The sequence below is a fragment of the Sciurus carolinensis genome, chromosome 14, assembly GCF_902686445.1.
Source record: "Sciurus carolinensis chromosome 14, mSciCar1.2, whole genome shotgun sequence".
NCBI classification, from domain to species: domain Eukaryota; kingdom Metazoa; phylum Chordata; class Mammalia; order Rodentia; family Sciuridae; genus Sciurus; species Sciurus carolinensis.
In genome coordinates, this window is record NC_062226.1 from 7,849,390 (window position 1) to 7,865,582 (window position 16,193).

A 16,193-nucleotide genomic window follows, 5' to 3' on the forward strand; every position below is an offset into this window, starting at 1 on the left:
ATCAACTTACTGGAAAAAGAAGTGGGCTGAGAAAGAACTGCGACTATAAAAATCATGGTTTCCTTACAGCTGTTGGTTGGCTATCGATATGAGTTCAGCAAAAATCAAATGTGTTAAGAACTAACTGGATGTGGATTTTATGATTTACCATTATTTCTAAATTGAAAGCTATTTTATGTTAGTAACACTTATCAGCAGCTATGCACACACCCACAACCCACACACACACGCTTCCCAGTGCAGTGGGGTTAAACTCAGTGCACACTGCCAGCACTATTACTGGGAAGACACCCCATGTGAAGCAGGGAGGCAGACCCAGAAAGTGGTCAATGGCTGTTTCAAGCACCTACTCTTGTAGGCTTGAGCTGTTCTTCAGGGCAGCAGTGACATGAGATTTCTCTTTTCAGCTGGGTGCTCCCCAACTGCCACCACCACACAGTGGCTCTGCCCACACAACTGAGGAGCACTGTGAAAGCTGCCCAGGCCACACACACCAGCCCACCCCTCCGCCTTGTTGCCTTTTCTTCTCACTCCTGGCATGCTGACACACAGTAGCGTTGTCACCGTCCACCCAATGTGGTGGGAGGCAGTTTGTGTGCTCACCTGAAATCCCATGGGCGGGGCTCCTTAGGCCCCTCACATGGAAATAAAATCCCAGTTCCACTCACCCTGGAAGCCACGAGCTGCAGCTGCGGCACCACTGCGGTGTGGACCAGGTTTCCGTTCACCACCAGTCGGATCTCCATGGAGTCTGGCATGAAGGCCAGGAGGTACGGGAAGGCGCAGACTGCAAGGTAACGGTGGTCAGCGCCCACCCACTGGCCTGGTGGCTGCGGACGGGCCATGACCGTCGCACAGTCATCCTCACTGCTCCAGAACTTCCGTCCCTCCCACTGCCCTGGCTGCTTCTCTTCTTCCTTCCCAGGGGTATGTCCCCCTGTGCTCAGATGGCCTTTGCTCCTAAGGCCTTCTCCCCTTAGCTGCCACCCAGGTGTGTGTCGTCTGCACTTCTTGCTACCTCCCCACCTTCTGGCAGCTCACCTGCCAAAGCCCTGCGAGACCTTCCCCCTTACCACCCAGACTGCAGCTCCACACGCAGGATGCTGGAGACTCTTTCCTGTACACTTTCTTCAAGGCCCAGCCCATGTCTCCAGTACTTGGTCACTCCTTCTCCACGCTCCTCTCGTTGTGGGTCTGGGCAGCGGCTGCATCTTGCCCCTCACTGTCCCTCACCCATCAGGCCTCTGGCCTTGACCTCCTCTGAGGTGACCTCTAGTGGCTCAACACCTGGAAGTCATTTGCCACTCTTCCCTCTCCTTTTAACCTAGCTCATCTGTAAAAGCCTGGCCGATCAATGGCCCAGGGTCTGGCATAGCTTCCTCTGTTTTCCTCTTAAAATGCCACAATGTGGATCTATTAGCAGATAGTTTTACTGTGAGGAAAACAGCATAACTGGAAAATTCTTGGCTTTGATCTGACTCTCAAAAGGCGATGCCCAGCTGTGGTCTTGAGCCACACAGAGCAGCCCCACTCGGGTCTTAGCATTTTAGTGGCAGGCAAAGTACCCGCGTCTCTGTGATTCTAGACTTTCAAGATGTGTAAAAATGGCCTGGAAACACTGTGCTTCCCAGAAGCTGCTCAGCATCCTGATGCTGGAGACCTTGTGCTTGAGTTTTAGAAAAAGGAAAGTGAGGCCCAGAAATGATGACCAGGTACTGAACATGATATTCAGGTGCTCTTGAAGGCACACGTGCTCAAGCACGGGGAAGAACCAGGAGCCGAAGGCAAGCCCAAAGGCTGCACAGAGACAGAGTACTTAGAAAGAAAAAGCCCCGGATGAACTCCTCACATGCACACACTCAGGGCAGTGTAGGAGTGGGCTGGGGGCTGCTCCCACCGGACCGCGCAGTTCAGACGCAGCCGTCAATGGGGAAAGTGCCATGATGGTCCTTCTTACCGATCGCATATGGAGCCTGGTTCCAACAGAACTGGAAATCTGAAGCGGAAGGTTGAACCAAAAAAGAGCCGCCATTAAATGGACAAACCTTTTTATAGATGCAACTGTCTGCAACGAAAACAACAGCACTTATTTTGTGAGAGACCACACTTCGATGCAATCACAGAAACAAGCAGAATAGCATTCTCTTGGCTAGTTTTTTTAAAATTATTTTTGAGTTGTCAATGGATATTTATTTATTTTTATGTGGTGCTGAGGATTGAGCCCAGTGCCTCGCACATGCTAGGTAAGTGCTCTACCACTAAGCCACAACCCCCACCCTCAGCTGGTTCTTTATAAATACGCAGGGGCAAGCTGCTCTGATGCAGGATGCCGAAGGTTATGAGGGAGTCTGGACCAGAATAATGTTAAGGCTACTGATGCTAATGGCTGCCATTTTTGGAGATTTTAATTTGTGCCAGGAGCTGAGCTTTAAAAACACCATCCCATTTAATTGGTATGACTTTATGAAGCACTTCCTGTACAAAGTAAGTGCTATTATTATGCTTATTTCACAGAAGGGAAGACTGAGGCGAGGATAGGTAAAGTAGGTCCTGTGGCCTCATAGGTACTGCCAGGGGCAGGATCCAGACACAGGCCTGTGGCTGCAGAGGGTATACTTCCTGCCTGTGCCATACTGTCTTCCCCACGTGTGAGAGATCCAGGAGCGCTCTGATTGGCAGTCCTCACTCAGGACAAGTGTAGGGGAGCTGTATACTCCCAGCGCTGTTTCTCCATGAGAACCTGAAGCCACCTGTGTGTATCCCCTGGTGAACCGGGGCCAGCACATTAAGACCAGTGTAGTTCAGTTACACTGTTCTGAACTCTGAACCCAAGTTCACAGGACTCAGATCCAGTGTAGTGACAAAGTCCATGTAGGAATGAAGGCCCCTTTTGGTACAGAAGTCATCATGGTTAGCCACACAACGTTATTGTAAGATTATCTTTTAAAAGCTCTAAACTATAAAATTAATCCACTTAAAATGTACAATTCAGCAAATTTTAGTATTTACAGAATTGTACGTCACTATCCACACCTAATTTTAGAACATACTCATCACTCTAAAAAGACCCAGGCCCACTGAATAGTCACTCCCATTCCTACCGGGCCCTCAACAACCACTGATCTATTTTCTGTCTCTGTGAATTTGCTTTTCCTGGACATTTCATTTAAGTGGTGTCAGATAGTTTGGCCTGATGTGCTTGTTTCTAGCACTGAGCACAGTGTTTGAAGGTCCACTCAAGTGTTGTGGTCTTTTTTTTTTAATGAAGAAAAAATACTTTTCCTTGTGAATTTCCTCTCCAGATGCTGGGCCTCTGGTTGCTCCCACTGCTTGCTGCTGTGCATAAAGCTGCTATGGACTTCCCAGTCTGTGTGGCTTCACTTCTCTTGTGTTGTGTGCTAGGGTACAGCCGAGGCACACAATTTTATTTTATTCAGACTGTTACTATTAAACACTCTTTTTGTACCTACAGCTAACATATTTATGAGCTTTGTTATTTTTCCTGTTTTCCTGTTGTTTATTGTGAAAAATTCAAGAACCCAGAAAAACCATAAAGGAGGTAAAAATCATTTGTGACGCTGCTGCCCACAGAGAAGGACTGATGACATTTCCATATTTCTCCTCCTGGAATTTTTATTAAGGAATAAAAAATTTTATTAAGAAACAGAACTGAACTTTAAAAAGTAATTGTGTGTTTTCACATATTGTATATTTTCTTCTAGAACATGAGTGTTTAAATTGCTGTATGGCATTTCACTATTTGAACATGACAAAATGTATTTTCTAGTTTCCTCTTGTTTCCATCTAGTATGTTTCCAGAAATTTCTGTTTTACGGAAGATGTTGTAATGGATGATCAGGCATTCCTCCTTCACAGTTCCCTAATTGTTTTTTAAAATAATTGCTGGTGAGTTGATGCACACCTCTACTTCTGCCACATTCTGTTCAATGGCTAGGAATCACCAAGTCTGGCTCATAGTCAGGGGAAGTGGAAGGGAGTTGCGCCCTTTGAACTTGTGGACATACTTTAAAGCCATCACAACGAACTTAAGGGTCATTTTCCATTTTGGGCAAAGACAACACTGCTATGAACTTCTGTGTACAAACCCTTGCAGGGGGACACATGCTTTGTTTCTCTTACATGTGTTCCTAGGAGTGGAATGGCTGGGCCGTGTGGTAAGGGTATCTTTGACTTTTTGATGAACTGTTAAACTGTTTTCTCAAGTTATTCTACTATTTTACATTCCCACCAGTGGATGAAAGGGCCAGTTCCCCTGCATCCTTTTCATTTTCATCATTTAATACGTGTGTGGTGGTATCTCATGGTGTTTTTAACTTGCATTGCCTTAGTGGCTAATGCTGCTAAACATCTATGTGCTTATTTACTCCTATGGACACGTGTCCCCAAATACACAAGCTGGAAACTCAATCTCCAGTGCGAGTGTTGGGGCAGGACCTGCAGGGAGGTGCTGAGGTGCCGAGGGCTCCACACTCGTGAATGGATGGGTGTTGATTATAAAAGGGCCTGAATCCGATCTCTTGCTCTCTGTCATGCCCCCTCTTTGCCCTTCTGTCTTTTGCCATGGGATGATGTGGTGGAAGAAGGCCTTGGCCAGATCTGGTTCCTTGATCTTGGCTTTTCCAGTCTCCAGAACCATGAGACAGAGAACTTGTACTGTTCATAAATTCTCTGGTCTGTGGTATTCTGTTATAGCAGCACAAAGTGGACTAAGACATTTACAATCCATTGCATTCTTTGGTTGAATGATTGACTGTTTTGCCTTCTTTTTAATTGGGTTATTTTCTTATCATTGTTTGGAGAGTTCCTTATATTTCCTGGATACCAGTCCTTTACCAGATTTGTGATTTGCAAATATTTTCTCTGAGTCTTGTTTTTTTTTTTCATTCTCTTGATCATGTCTTTTGAAGATGTTTCTAGTTTGATGAAATTTATTAATTTTTTCCTTTATGTGCTATGCTTTTGGTGCTCTAAGAAATTTTTTTGCCAATTTATAAATAAATATCTCCTCTTTAGCCCTCTTTTAAAGTTTTATGGTCTAGGTTTTACACTTAGTTATGATCCATTTTTAGTGAATTTTTATCTGATGTGAGGATGGATCAATTTTTTTTCTTTTGCATATGGCTATTCAATTATTCCAGCACTATTTGTTGAAAAGACTCATTTATCCTTTGAACTGCCTTTGTATCTTTGTCAAAAATCAATTAACCAAATATGTATAGGTCAATTGCTAGATTCTCTACTATGTTCTATTGATTAATTTATATAATTATATGTGATAATATTATATATATAATACATTACTATGATGAAATGTGATTGTTACTTATTGGATAAAACATTTGAAATATGGTATAAAGCTGAAGATTATGACACTGAAAATACTGAACAAAGCCTTATCACACCTTTTCTTTAGCAGCATTTTATATGCTACATGAAATTTACCTTGAACCAATAGGACACAACTGGCAGATAAATAGATGAATATATTCCTTGAACTTCAGTTTCTTCTCAGAATGAGACTAATTAGCCACTTGCTTGCTTTCTTCCATTCTCTTATTTTCTTTTCTTCTTCATTTTTTTGGTGGTGCTGGGAATGGAACGCAAGGCCTTGTGCAAGCTAGGCAAGCATTAGCTGTTCTTGTCACCCAGCACAGTGACACAGCCTGGGCTAGCTCCATCAGGGGCTTCCCACATATGCCCAGCCCATGTTACCCTTGCACATGAGTCTCTGGAGATCACAGTCATCTTTCTTTTCATTCGGGACACATTCACCAAGCATTGACTTATGCAAGGCAGATTGTGCCCAGGGCTGAGGTTCTGGAGGACAGGGCCCTGCTCTGTTTGGACATGGATAGAAAGAAAAGCAGGGAGCTTCAGAGCACAGTGCACATGCTCTCTCAGCAGGAAGCAGGGGCAGTGGGAGCCTAGGGGTGGCACATACTCCACAGGAGGCAGATCAGCACGTCCCAGCCTTAGCAAGTGCTGGGGGACAAGAGTTGGGCTTCCAGGAAAAGGGAGCAGACTACCAATTTCCAAGTAAAGAGATGAGATGATGTGGGGTTGGAGGATAGTGTGTGTATTAGGAGAGGCAAGAGACAGGTCAGGCAGGGAGGGAGGCAGAGGCCAGCTTGGGAGGGGTTCATAGACAAGAAAAGTAAGATGGCTGAATTAGGGTTTTAGGAAAGTAGTTCTCAGCAGTGGAGAGTGGAAAGGAAAGCAGGCTGCCAAGGCAGAGTCAGAGTTCAGTTAAGTTATGCTCCTAGGGCTGGGGAGCAGCTCAGCGGTAGGACACTTGCATATCATGTGCAAGACCTGGGTTTGATCCCCAGCACTGAAACAAAAGTGACCCGCCTCATACAGTGACCCAAGTGAGGAGGACTGGTCCAAAGCAACAAAGGTGATGGGACATTTGAGATTAATCAGAGTTTTGGGTTAGACAGCCAGGAGCTTGGGGGTGGGGAGGAACAGGGGGGCAGGAGCAATGGCCTGGGTGACAGGTGGATGCTGTGGACTTTGCTAGGGCAGGGGCCATGGGGCGGGTACCTGAGAGGAGGCTCCTGAGTTTGGATTGGATAAGGTGAGCCTGAGGTGCCTCTGGGCTGCCAAGGTTGGCCACTGAGTGAGAAGTGAGATGACGCTGGAGTCTGGAGTAGGCCTGGCCTTGCGGCACCAGTGGGGGGACGAACCCCCAGACGAGGGCAAGGACACAGGTCTCTAGCATGCTGACATTTCAGTGGTGGCAGGAGGAAGAGACCAAGGAAGAAACAGCCAGAGTGGAAAGAAGAAAACCAGAGGTGGGACAGAGTCCAGGGAGAGGAAGTCTGAAAGAGCAGCAGGCAGCAGGGTCAGAAAGGTGGGGACAGAAACGTGTCCTGAGCTGGCTTTTTCTCTGTTATGGCTCTGTGATTCCACTGGGCACAGGTCTGGTTCAGTTCAGTGAAGTTCAGGGACACCAGCAACACCAGCACTGTGCCTGCCCTGTGAGCTGCGGGCACAGAGGGCCGCCGTGGTCTGGCGCTATGGGTGCTGAGGTTCAGCGGCAGGACTGTCCCTTCTCCTCTCGTGCAGCCGTCTTCTCACCCTCGTCTCTTTAGGCAGCACCTTCCAGTGACTTCTTGTTACACAGAATCCCATGCAGCATAATCAGCCTTTTTTAAACCCCTGGTGTTACCTGCCTCCATGAGAATGGAGAGGCGAGGAGTCAGGACTGCTGGTCGAGGATGAACCTGTGGGCAAGGGCCGAGGCAGCAGGAGGCGTTCCTTGAGCAGCCAGAACAAGCATCTCCCCCACCCTGTGTAATCTTCTGGGACTCCTTTGATGTGGCCACTGTGCCTTGTAAAACACTATTACTGCCTCACAACAGCTTCCTGACAGAATGAGTCAAGAAAGGAGTTAGGGAAGAAAAAAGGATCCTCGCTCTCTGCTAAAGACATGGCTTCCGTGACATCAAAGCCTTCTGAGAGGACCCCCTCATGGCTGTGCTGGGCGCTCACTGCATGCACCCTGCCAGTGGACTCCGAGTTTCATGCTCTGTGGTGTGGTTGTCCTGTGTCACCACTGTTCCCTTCTCTTCTGGTGCTTCTCAGCAGCCTTAGTCACGTGCTTATTAACAAGGTCCTTCTGATCTAGAGGGGTCCAGTTTTTGCCCCCACCTTTCTCTTTTTCACTTGCAGGAAAATTCTTTCCTTCTTCAGGTAATCTTTGTTTTCCCTTTGGCCACTGTGACTAAAAGACCCAACCAGCACAACCGTAAAGGAGGAAAAGTTTATCTGGAGGCTCAGGGTTTCAGAGGTCTTGGTCCACATAAGGCCGACTCCATTCCTCGGGGCTCGAGGTGAGGCAGAACATCATGGCAGAAGAGTGGCAGAGAGAAGCAGCTCACGTGGTGCTCAGGAAGCAGAGAGACCCCAGACCAGATACAAATATATACTCAAAGCCACGCCCCAATGCCCACCTCCTCAGCCACACCCACCACTTTAGTTACTGCTTAATCCTATCAGCGATCAATTCACTGATTGGGTTAAGGCTCTCACAACCCAATCATTTCTCCTCTGAACCTTCTTGCACTATCTCACACATGAGCTTTCGGAGGACACCTCACATCCAAACCTTATCAGCCACTGTTTTGTGCCTTTGCAATCGGGCTTTTGCCCTCGCTGCTTCCAATGACTTGATAGAGCCTCTCAAAGTTTCTGATGCCCATTACACTGCCCAGTCTAAGGACAAGTGCTGACCTGTCACGTCTGATCTGCCAGCCATGTGGCATGGCGGATGGCATTCTCCTGTTTTCTTTTGTGGTACTAGGGAGTGAACCTAGGGTCTCTTTACCACTGACCTACATCCCCAGCCCTTTTTGATTTTTACTTTGAGACAGTGCCTTACTCAGTTGCCCAGACTGACCCTGATCTTGTGATCCTTCTGCCTCAGCCTCCCAAGTCACTGGTATTACAGGTGTGTGCCACCACACTTGGCAAACCTGGGTCTTCTCAAAGCTTTTCTCATCTCAGGAAATTATATTCTCCATGCTTCATGCCTGAGACTTCAGGCTTCCTTTTTGTTCTCTCTCACATCCCACATTTCATGTGTCAGCAAATTTTCCTTGTTCTTCATCTTTTTGGTGCCCAGAATCAAATCCAGGGACTTGCACATGCTGAACATGACCTCTACCACTGAGCCACACCCCAGCTCCTCCTTAAAGTATAATCCTACTTAATCCTTAACAATATATTAGCATTTAGTTTAAAAGAGTAGTATAAACAAGAAAGTTTCACAAAAACATATTGTTCCAGGTGTGGTGGCGCACACTTGTAATCCCAGAGCCAGGAGGATGGCAAGTTCAAAGCCAGCAACTTAGTGAGGTCCTGAGCAACTCAGTGAGAGCCTGTCTTTAAATAATATAAAAAGGGCTGGGGATGTGGCCCCTGAGTTCAATCCCCAGTACCAAAACAAACAAACAAACAAACAAACAAACAAACAAAACATTGTTGCCACAGAAGGCTGGTGCTTGCTGCTGAGAACCTGAAGCCAGAGGTGGGTGTGGATGTGGGGTCTCTGGGATCTTGGTTCTGATATTTAAACATATCATGGGTCTGACTGCTGTTGGCACCTCCAATGCTTTCACTGTGGTCCAGGCCACTGCCAGCTCTCATCAGTTGAGTACAATTGCCTCCTGCTAGGGTTTGAATGTGTCCCAAAAGTTCATATGCTGGAAATTTGGTCCCCAGTGCAACAGTGCTGGGAGGCAGGGCCTAATGAGAGGCACTTAGGTCAGAAAGAATGGATTAATGGTCTTTTCCTGCCATGTAAGGAGTTTGTCCCTTTTTGGCTCTTCTGTCATCCAGTGTTTGGAGACACAGGAAGGCCCCTCAGATGCTCATACCTTGGTCTTGACTTCTGGCCTCCAAACTGTGAGAAATACATTTTGGTTCTTTAGAAATTACCCAGTCTCAGGCACTGTTTCAGCAGCACAAAGGCACCCAGACTTCCTTACTGAGTTACCAAGGGCAGCCTGAAGTGTGGCACTGCTGGAGAGGTGTTTTAAGAATGTCACTGCACAGGAAGGAGCTCAGAGCTTATGACCTTTGCTCCTCTGATTTCTCCATCTAGCTGATGGAGAACAGGCTGACAAGCACTATTTCTAATTTTTTTTTTTTTTTTTTTTGCGGTACCAGGGATCGAACTCAGGGCCTTGTGCTTGCAAGGCAAGCACTCTACCAGCTGACAGCTGAGCTATCTCCCCAGCCCTATTTCTAATTTTAAAGTAAAATTCTTTGAATAAAAGTCCTTTCTGCATATTGATACCCTATGGGGATTTAAAAAACTGGGTTCTGCTGGGTGTGGTGGTGCATGCCTGAAATCTCAGTGACTTGGGAGGCTGAGGCAGGAGGATTGCAAGTTCAAGCCAGCCTTAGGAACTTAGCGAGGCCCTAAGCAACTTAGTGAGACCCTATCAAAATAGATGTGGTTCAGTGGTAAAGCACCTCTGGGTTCAGTCCCAGGTATCTGGCCCCCAAAACAAACAAACGAACTGGATTCTGAGTCAATACTTTGGTGACTCTGGAATAAAAGGAAGAAAAAGAAAACCTTGCTGTGCCAGGAGATGTTAGGGTTTAAAGTATAATCCTACTTAATCCTCAAAATGTCCCAAGAAGCAGGTCTTGCCTTCTTAATGCTGCTCATGCAGGAGTTAAGACTTCCCAAGGTTAAAACCAGTTACATCAAGAAGTCATGCTTATGTGAGTTCTTCTAGTGGTCTCTTTGTTATCATCCTTAAATGTCATCAGCAAACATATACGTTCCCCCTGAGCACTGCAATATATTATTGAGATTAAAGGTGAACAATTGGCGAGTGCTAAGGTCACAATAAAGTGTTCTTTCCTTTCTTTTTTCTTACTCTGGTATTTGACATAAGAGATAATTATGAGAAAATAAGAACATCATGAACATGTCGAGCTATTTATACTCCCCTACCAAGTTTATCTTGTGAATATATTTTTCTCAAATAACATATAATTGGAAGTCACAATCTGTTACAAAATATTTTCATCCTTAACTTATGTGAGGTAATGATTTCTTCTATATAAAACTCTGAATTTATAAGGTGTTATAAATTTTGTTGTTGTTTTAAATAAAAAGAAACGAACTTAAGTGATAAAAATCAGCTTCAAATTTTGGGGGAGTCAGTTGTTCTACAGCACCTTGCTGAGAAGGGCCTTCACCGCCCAAGTGTCTGTGGCCAAGACAAGAACATGGACAAACACCAGTGAGTGCTGTGGTTGTGGGAAGGAGTGACAGGGGCCCCCTGGGCAGCCACAGGAGAGCACTCAGGTTCTCCCTGGGCTGTTCACCAGGTATCTGCAACCTGCTGGGAAAAAGAAAGAAAGAAAATGAAAGCCAGACTCCTGATCCAAAGAAGGGCTTGACTTCAGAAGACCGAGGTGTGTCAAAGCCTTGGCTCCTATGGGGTCTGAGCATACAGATGTTACCTTCTGATGCGGTGGGTCTGTGAAAACACACACCCATCCCAACCTCAGATGATACTAGAGGTCGGAGCTGGACATGACACAGGCCAGGGAAGGGCTCCAGGAGACCAAGGGGCTGCTCACATCACACCTGGCACAGCAGCCACCGAGTGGGCGCAGACTGCTTAGTCCAGCTCCCCACGTGGCAGAGGAGATGCCACTCCCATTGGTGTCCTCGCTCCCTGCTTGGGATTAATACTCTTATCCTAAAACTCACTCTGTGTTTTGTCTTAGCTTCTCTTTCCCCTGAGTGTCTCCTTTCCTTTTGAGCAGTGAAACAACCAGCACTGTTTTTACAGCATTCTGTTCTTTCTTTTTAATTTAAAAAAAAATTGGTTTTGTTTCATTTGTTTTTGTTTATTTTTAGCTTCTTTTATTAGTGTCTTCCCCCATAGATTTTTTTTTAAAATTAAAAGACCACACTTTAAAGACACATTTTTTTGGGAAAAGTTTAGGTTAATATCTGTGGATAAAATATGTCCCGATTGCTTGTTAAAGTGTTTCCTGCCTTCCAACTACCTTCCCCTAATTGATGCCCCATAAGTCTTGACTTTGAAAATAATATTTCCAAAATTTTTTTTGCTAATAACTGGTTTTCTCATATTTGTTCATTACTAATTAATTTATCAAAATATCTGATTCACAAGATATAATCAGCATCACTATATTAAAGTGATAAGGTTAGGCTGGAAAATATGTTTTATGTGTTAGTTAAGAATGGGCAAAATTGTCCTTTTTTTTTTTTTTAAGCTTTTTAATTGAAGTACAATATTGAATTCTTTTTATTGAAGTACAATATTGGCTATTGAAATGCTGAAAATCCTTAAAGACATTATCTGATAACTTTGGTTCACCCAAATCCACTCTGCCACCTAACCCAAACTAAGCCAGCTGTGGCTGTACAAGCCAGGCTGAGGCTGACTTCATTAACACCCAAGAAACACAAAAAGTAGGATACAGCAGCCCTAATCTCTGAATCAGATATCCAAAATGGCCCCAAATCTAAAACTTTTTGAGTGCCAACAAGTGGAAAATACCACAACTGATCTCACATGATAGGTCACAGTCAAGATGCAATGCACTAAAAATGTTGAATAAAATTACTTTTAGCCTATATACATAGCATGTATATGAAACATAAATGAATTTTGGGTTTAGATGTAGGTCCCAGCCCCAAGATATGTCATTATGTATGTGCAAATATTCTGAAATCCTAGAGATATGAAATCGGAAACACTCCTGGACCCAAGAATTTTGGAATTTTCAACCTGCAGTAACAGAGGTTAAAATTTGGGACCCTGGAGTCAAGAGGGACCTTAGAGTCAAGAGGGTCCCAGGTGCAAACCTGGTCTGATGCTTTGAGGCTACATGAACTCAAAAGAGGCAGCACACTCCTCCAGGCCCTCAGTGCCTGACCTCTGCAGGAGAATGCTGACAAAACCTGCTGCAGGTGTCTGCAATGAGCATTAAATAAGACAATGACCACTGGGCACTAAGCACAGCACGTGGCACACAGGGCCCTAACTGGATGCATATCCTGTAGACAGCATCACTGAGAGGTCTGGGGCACAGCAGAGATCCAGGGAGGGACACATTTTTTAGATGCTCCCTAGAGTGCAGTTACAAGCCCAGCATGATTCATCAGGCAAATCTAAGCATAAGTTCCTTCCAACTGCCCAGAGAAATAGCAGCCCAACAGGGCAAATGCAAATAAGAGCACAGCCTCGACTTACAGTTGTAGCACAGGAGCAGGCCAGCCTCTCCGTCTTCATACACATCAATAGCTGCAACAAAATTAACCTGCAATGACAATGGGCAGTGGTAGTGGTGGGTGGGACAATGACACTTGGAAAAGACTTTCTCAGGCTATGGGTGTCTGGTAGCACCCGTGGCCCTCTAACACCAAGGTGCTGTGATCTTTCAGCCTTTTCAGCACCTCTACCACCACCTGGATCTGTGTTGACAGTGCACTGCAGGTGTGAAAGAAAGGAAAGACTCCCCTTCCTCCTCTCCCCTGGGACTTCTTCTGCCTTTTTTGCCCTTGGCAAAGCTCTGCATCCAGCATCGCACTTGCTCACCAGCACTTCTGCCTGGGAATTCATTTCACGCTCACATCAGCCCTGGAAAGTGGATGGCACTGCTCCCATTTTACAGATGACAAAAGTGAGGCTCAGGGAGGTGGCCAAGACCTCAGAGTGCCAGACTCCCCCATGGGTTGAGGAGCCTGTGAGCCAACTTCTGCATGCATTGGGCACGGGGCCTGGTACTTGTAAACACTTAGCGTCAGCTAACACATTGCTTAGGCATGGAGCCTGCTCCAGTGGGCACATTCTGTGAGGGCATAGTCCCTGAAGTCCCTCAGACCCCTCTGAGGGTCCCAGTGGGTGCCAGGCAGTTTTAGTACTCTTTCAGCTGCAGGCTGTGCTGCAGGAATGTGTCTGCTCAGTCAGACTGAGCTTTCTGAGGGAAGGGGCTGTGTGCTACATTGCCAGACCAGGGCCCTACTCGCACCTTGTGCTGACTGTGGAGACAACAGCATGCTGGGTTCAAGGCCATGGTCTTTGGAGTCAGGCAGCCTGGCTTCAGTCCTGCCTGCCTCTGCCATTTAATAAATATGTAATTTGAGCTTCAGTTTCCCTTTCAGGATTCCAAGATATAATGCTATGACACACTCCAACATGGGGGTTGGTATGGAGAAGCATTCATTCAGTAGTGGCTGCGATTGTTGTAATTATGGAAAGACTAACTGCAGGAGGCGTGGCAGACCTAGTCATCCTTTAGTTGGGTGGAAGAGCCTGTGTAGGTGTTTGGGGTGGGTAGATGAGAGGCAGTGTCAGCAGTAGGGGATGTGCAGGAAGCCTTCTAGATCAAGGTCTGTGCCCTGAGGCAGAGGCCCTGGGGGTGGGGAGGGGAGCTGGTCACAAGCAGGTCCAGCAAGGGGTTCCAGGACTGCTGACAGATGACCGGATTCAGGTAGTGGGTCAGGTGGGCTCCAGCCCCAGATGGGGTTCAGGGACAGTAGAGCATGACTTGGACTTGACCATGTTCTCCGTGGGTATTGCCACTCTGCTCAGACCTTCACTAGCACTCATCACAATGAGACCCCTTTCATGCTTTGACACGATGTCTGTCTGCACCCTAGGAGCGGGCCTGGCAGGAGTCACTGTTTCCCAACCAGATCAACTATGCGGCTATAAAGACCTATATTTCTGGGTTCTTGCTCCTAGAGATCTCTATGTAGGAGGTCTGGGGTAGGCCATAGCATTGGATTTTTATTTGATTAAAAATAAGTGTTTTGGGGCTGGGGATACAGCTCAGTTGGTAGAAGCAGAAGGCCCTGGGTTCAATCCCCAGCAATGCAAAAAAGAAAAAAAAAATGTATATCAGAAAAAATAAGTGTATCGTTTTCTTGGCTTTTTAAAATCATGAAAGTAACATGATGGTAGTAAAAATCCCAAACACAGACTTGCAGAAGTGGAGTCTGGAACTGACACCCACTGGGCTCTGGGTGGCTGAAGACAGGACCTGGGACCAGTATTTCAACTAGAATCCCAGGTCCAGTTCCCAGGTCTGCAGTTCCTTCCAGAGCCGACCTTGGATTTGGGAATGAGGCCAAGGTTAGCTGCTAGAGCTGGGGCAGTGGGTTATACTGCAGGCCTGTTGGTATAAGGCACTTGATGTTGGCTTTTAGGATGCTGCTTTGGTGCTTAAACCTGACCTCTCTCAAGCTAGAATTATCTCAGAACCTGAGGTGGGGTGAAGCCTGAAGTGGAAATCAAGTGGTGGCTGGGAAGAAGGGAAGAATGGGGTGGGAACCTAGGCCGGTCCAATCAGTACTGGCACTATGCAGAGCTGGCAGCTAGTGAGTGCCACTCAATGAGCTGAATCCCCACCACCTGAGGCCAGCTCAGCCACTCTGCACTGGCTCTCTGAATTGGTTGTTAAGCGCAGGAACCTCTTGGTAAAGGCCCGTCTGGGCCTACTTCTCACTAGCTATCAGCAACCACACTGCTCACTGCCTTTTCCATTCTCTAGGGCTTAGTTCCCCAATTAGACAGCAAATTCCTTGCAAACAGGCATAACTGTGTCCGCTTACTTAGTGAGTGCTCCGCAGATGCCCATGTGCTGCAGGAGGACTGTGCACACTGATCCTCTCCCAGTCAGGACCCAGGGAAGAGTTGTTTTTCTTTTTTTCCTTAATTTTTTTTTTTTTTTTTTTTTAATCTCAGGGTAAAACCTTGTATCTTTGTTTTTTAAAAAGCACAATGAAGAAAAAAGAATTGTAGAATTATTTCCTACTGCTGTCATAAAAATAATCAAAATGTGGAGGTCATCAAAGAAAACTGATTTAAACCCAATTCTTCCTGGGCCTTTATGAATCAAAATAAAAAATTCAGAAGCATTCTAGTGAATTATCAGGGTATATAAGCACATAATAACTGTGATATGAAAGAGTTTAATAAAATGATTTCTCTCTATACTTACTCTGATGAATAATCACTAAACCACACAATTATCAACCACTAGAGTATGATTTGTTTTAAACCAGAACATGCCATGAAGTGCCTCTAAAATAAGGTGAGAAGTTGTCCACTAGAAAAGGCAGGTCAAGTCCTAGGAAACTGGTTGCTAAGGGCAGGACCGACTGAACACAGACCTGCAGGCCAGGATCTTTCTGCCTCTTTTTTTTTTTTTTTTTAATATTTTTTTTTTTTAGTTGTCAATGAACTTTTATTTTACTTATTTATTTACATGTGATGCTGGGGATTGAACCCAGTGCCTCACACATGCTAGGCAAGAGCTTTGGCACTGTGCTACAACTCCAGCCCCTCTTTCTGCCCTTTTTGTGGGTCACACAGAGTTCTGAAAAGCAAAAGAATTTTAAAGGACTGATCGGGCCTTCCTTCTAGAACTCAGTGGGCTGGTGGAGGTCACAGGCCTCGCGGAGAGGTCTGGGCTGCTGCTGGCCCAGGTTTCCAGTGGCTCAGGTCCCAGGATGCTGCTGGGGTGGAACAATGGAGGGGTAGGATAGACTCCTTCTCCTGGGTCCTGGGGAACTTAAAGAATTTGGTTTCCAAGTAAATTCTGATTTGATTATCCTGCCTGGAGTCAGAACAGGATATTAATAAAGCTCCCAATTACCACCAGGG

The 16,193-nt window shown here is 45.9% G+C and overlaps 1 protein-coding gene across 6 annotated transcripts in view; it reads right to left on the reverse strand.

Annotated features, from left to right (window-relative positions):
• Nucleotides 1-16,193, reverse strand: part of Garnl3 (GTPase activating Rap/RanGAP domain like 3) — a 147,601-nt gene that overhangs the window by 7,053 nt on the left and 124,355 nt on the right. For all 6 annotated transcript variants that reach the window (XM_047523818.1, XM_047523815.1, XM_047523816.1 and 3 more), the window contains 3 exons: nt 12,777-12,843; nt 1,958-2,065; nt 669-787 (listed from right to left, as the gene is read on the reverse strand). In XM_047523818.1, coding sequence (XP_047379774.1) covers nt 669-787; nt 1,958-2,065; nt 12,777-12,843 — 294 coding nt within the window. The remainder of the gene's footprint in view (nt 1-668; nt 788-1,957; nt 2,066-12,776; nt 12,844-16,193) is intronic.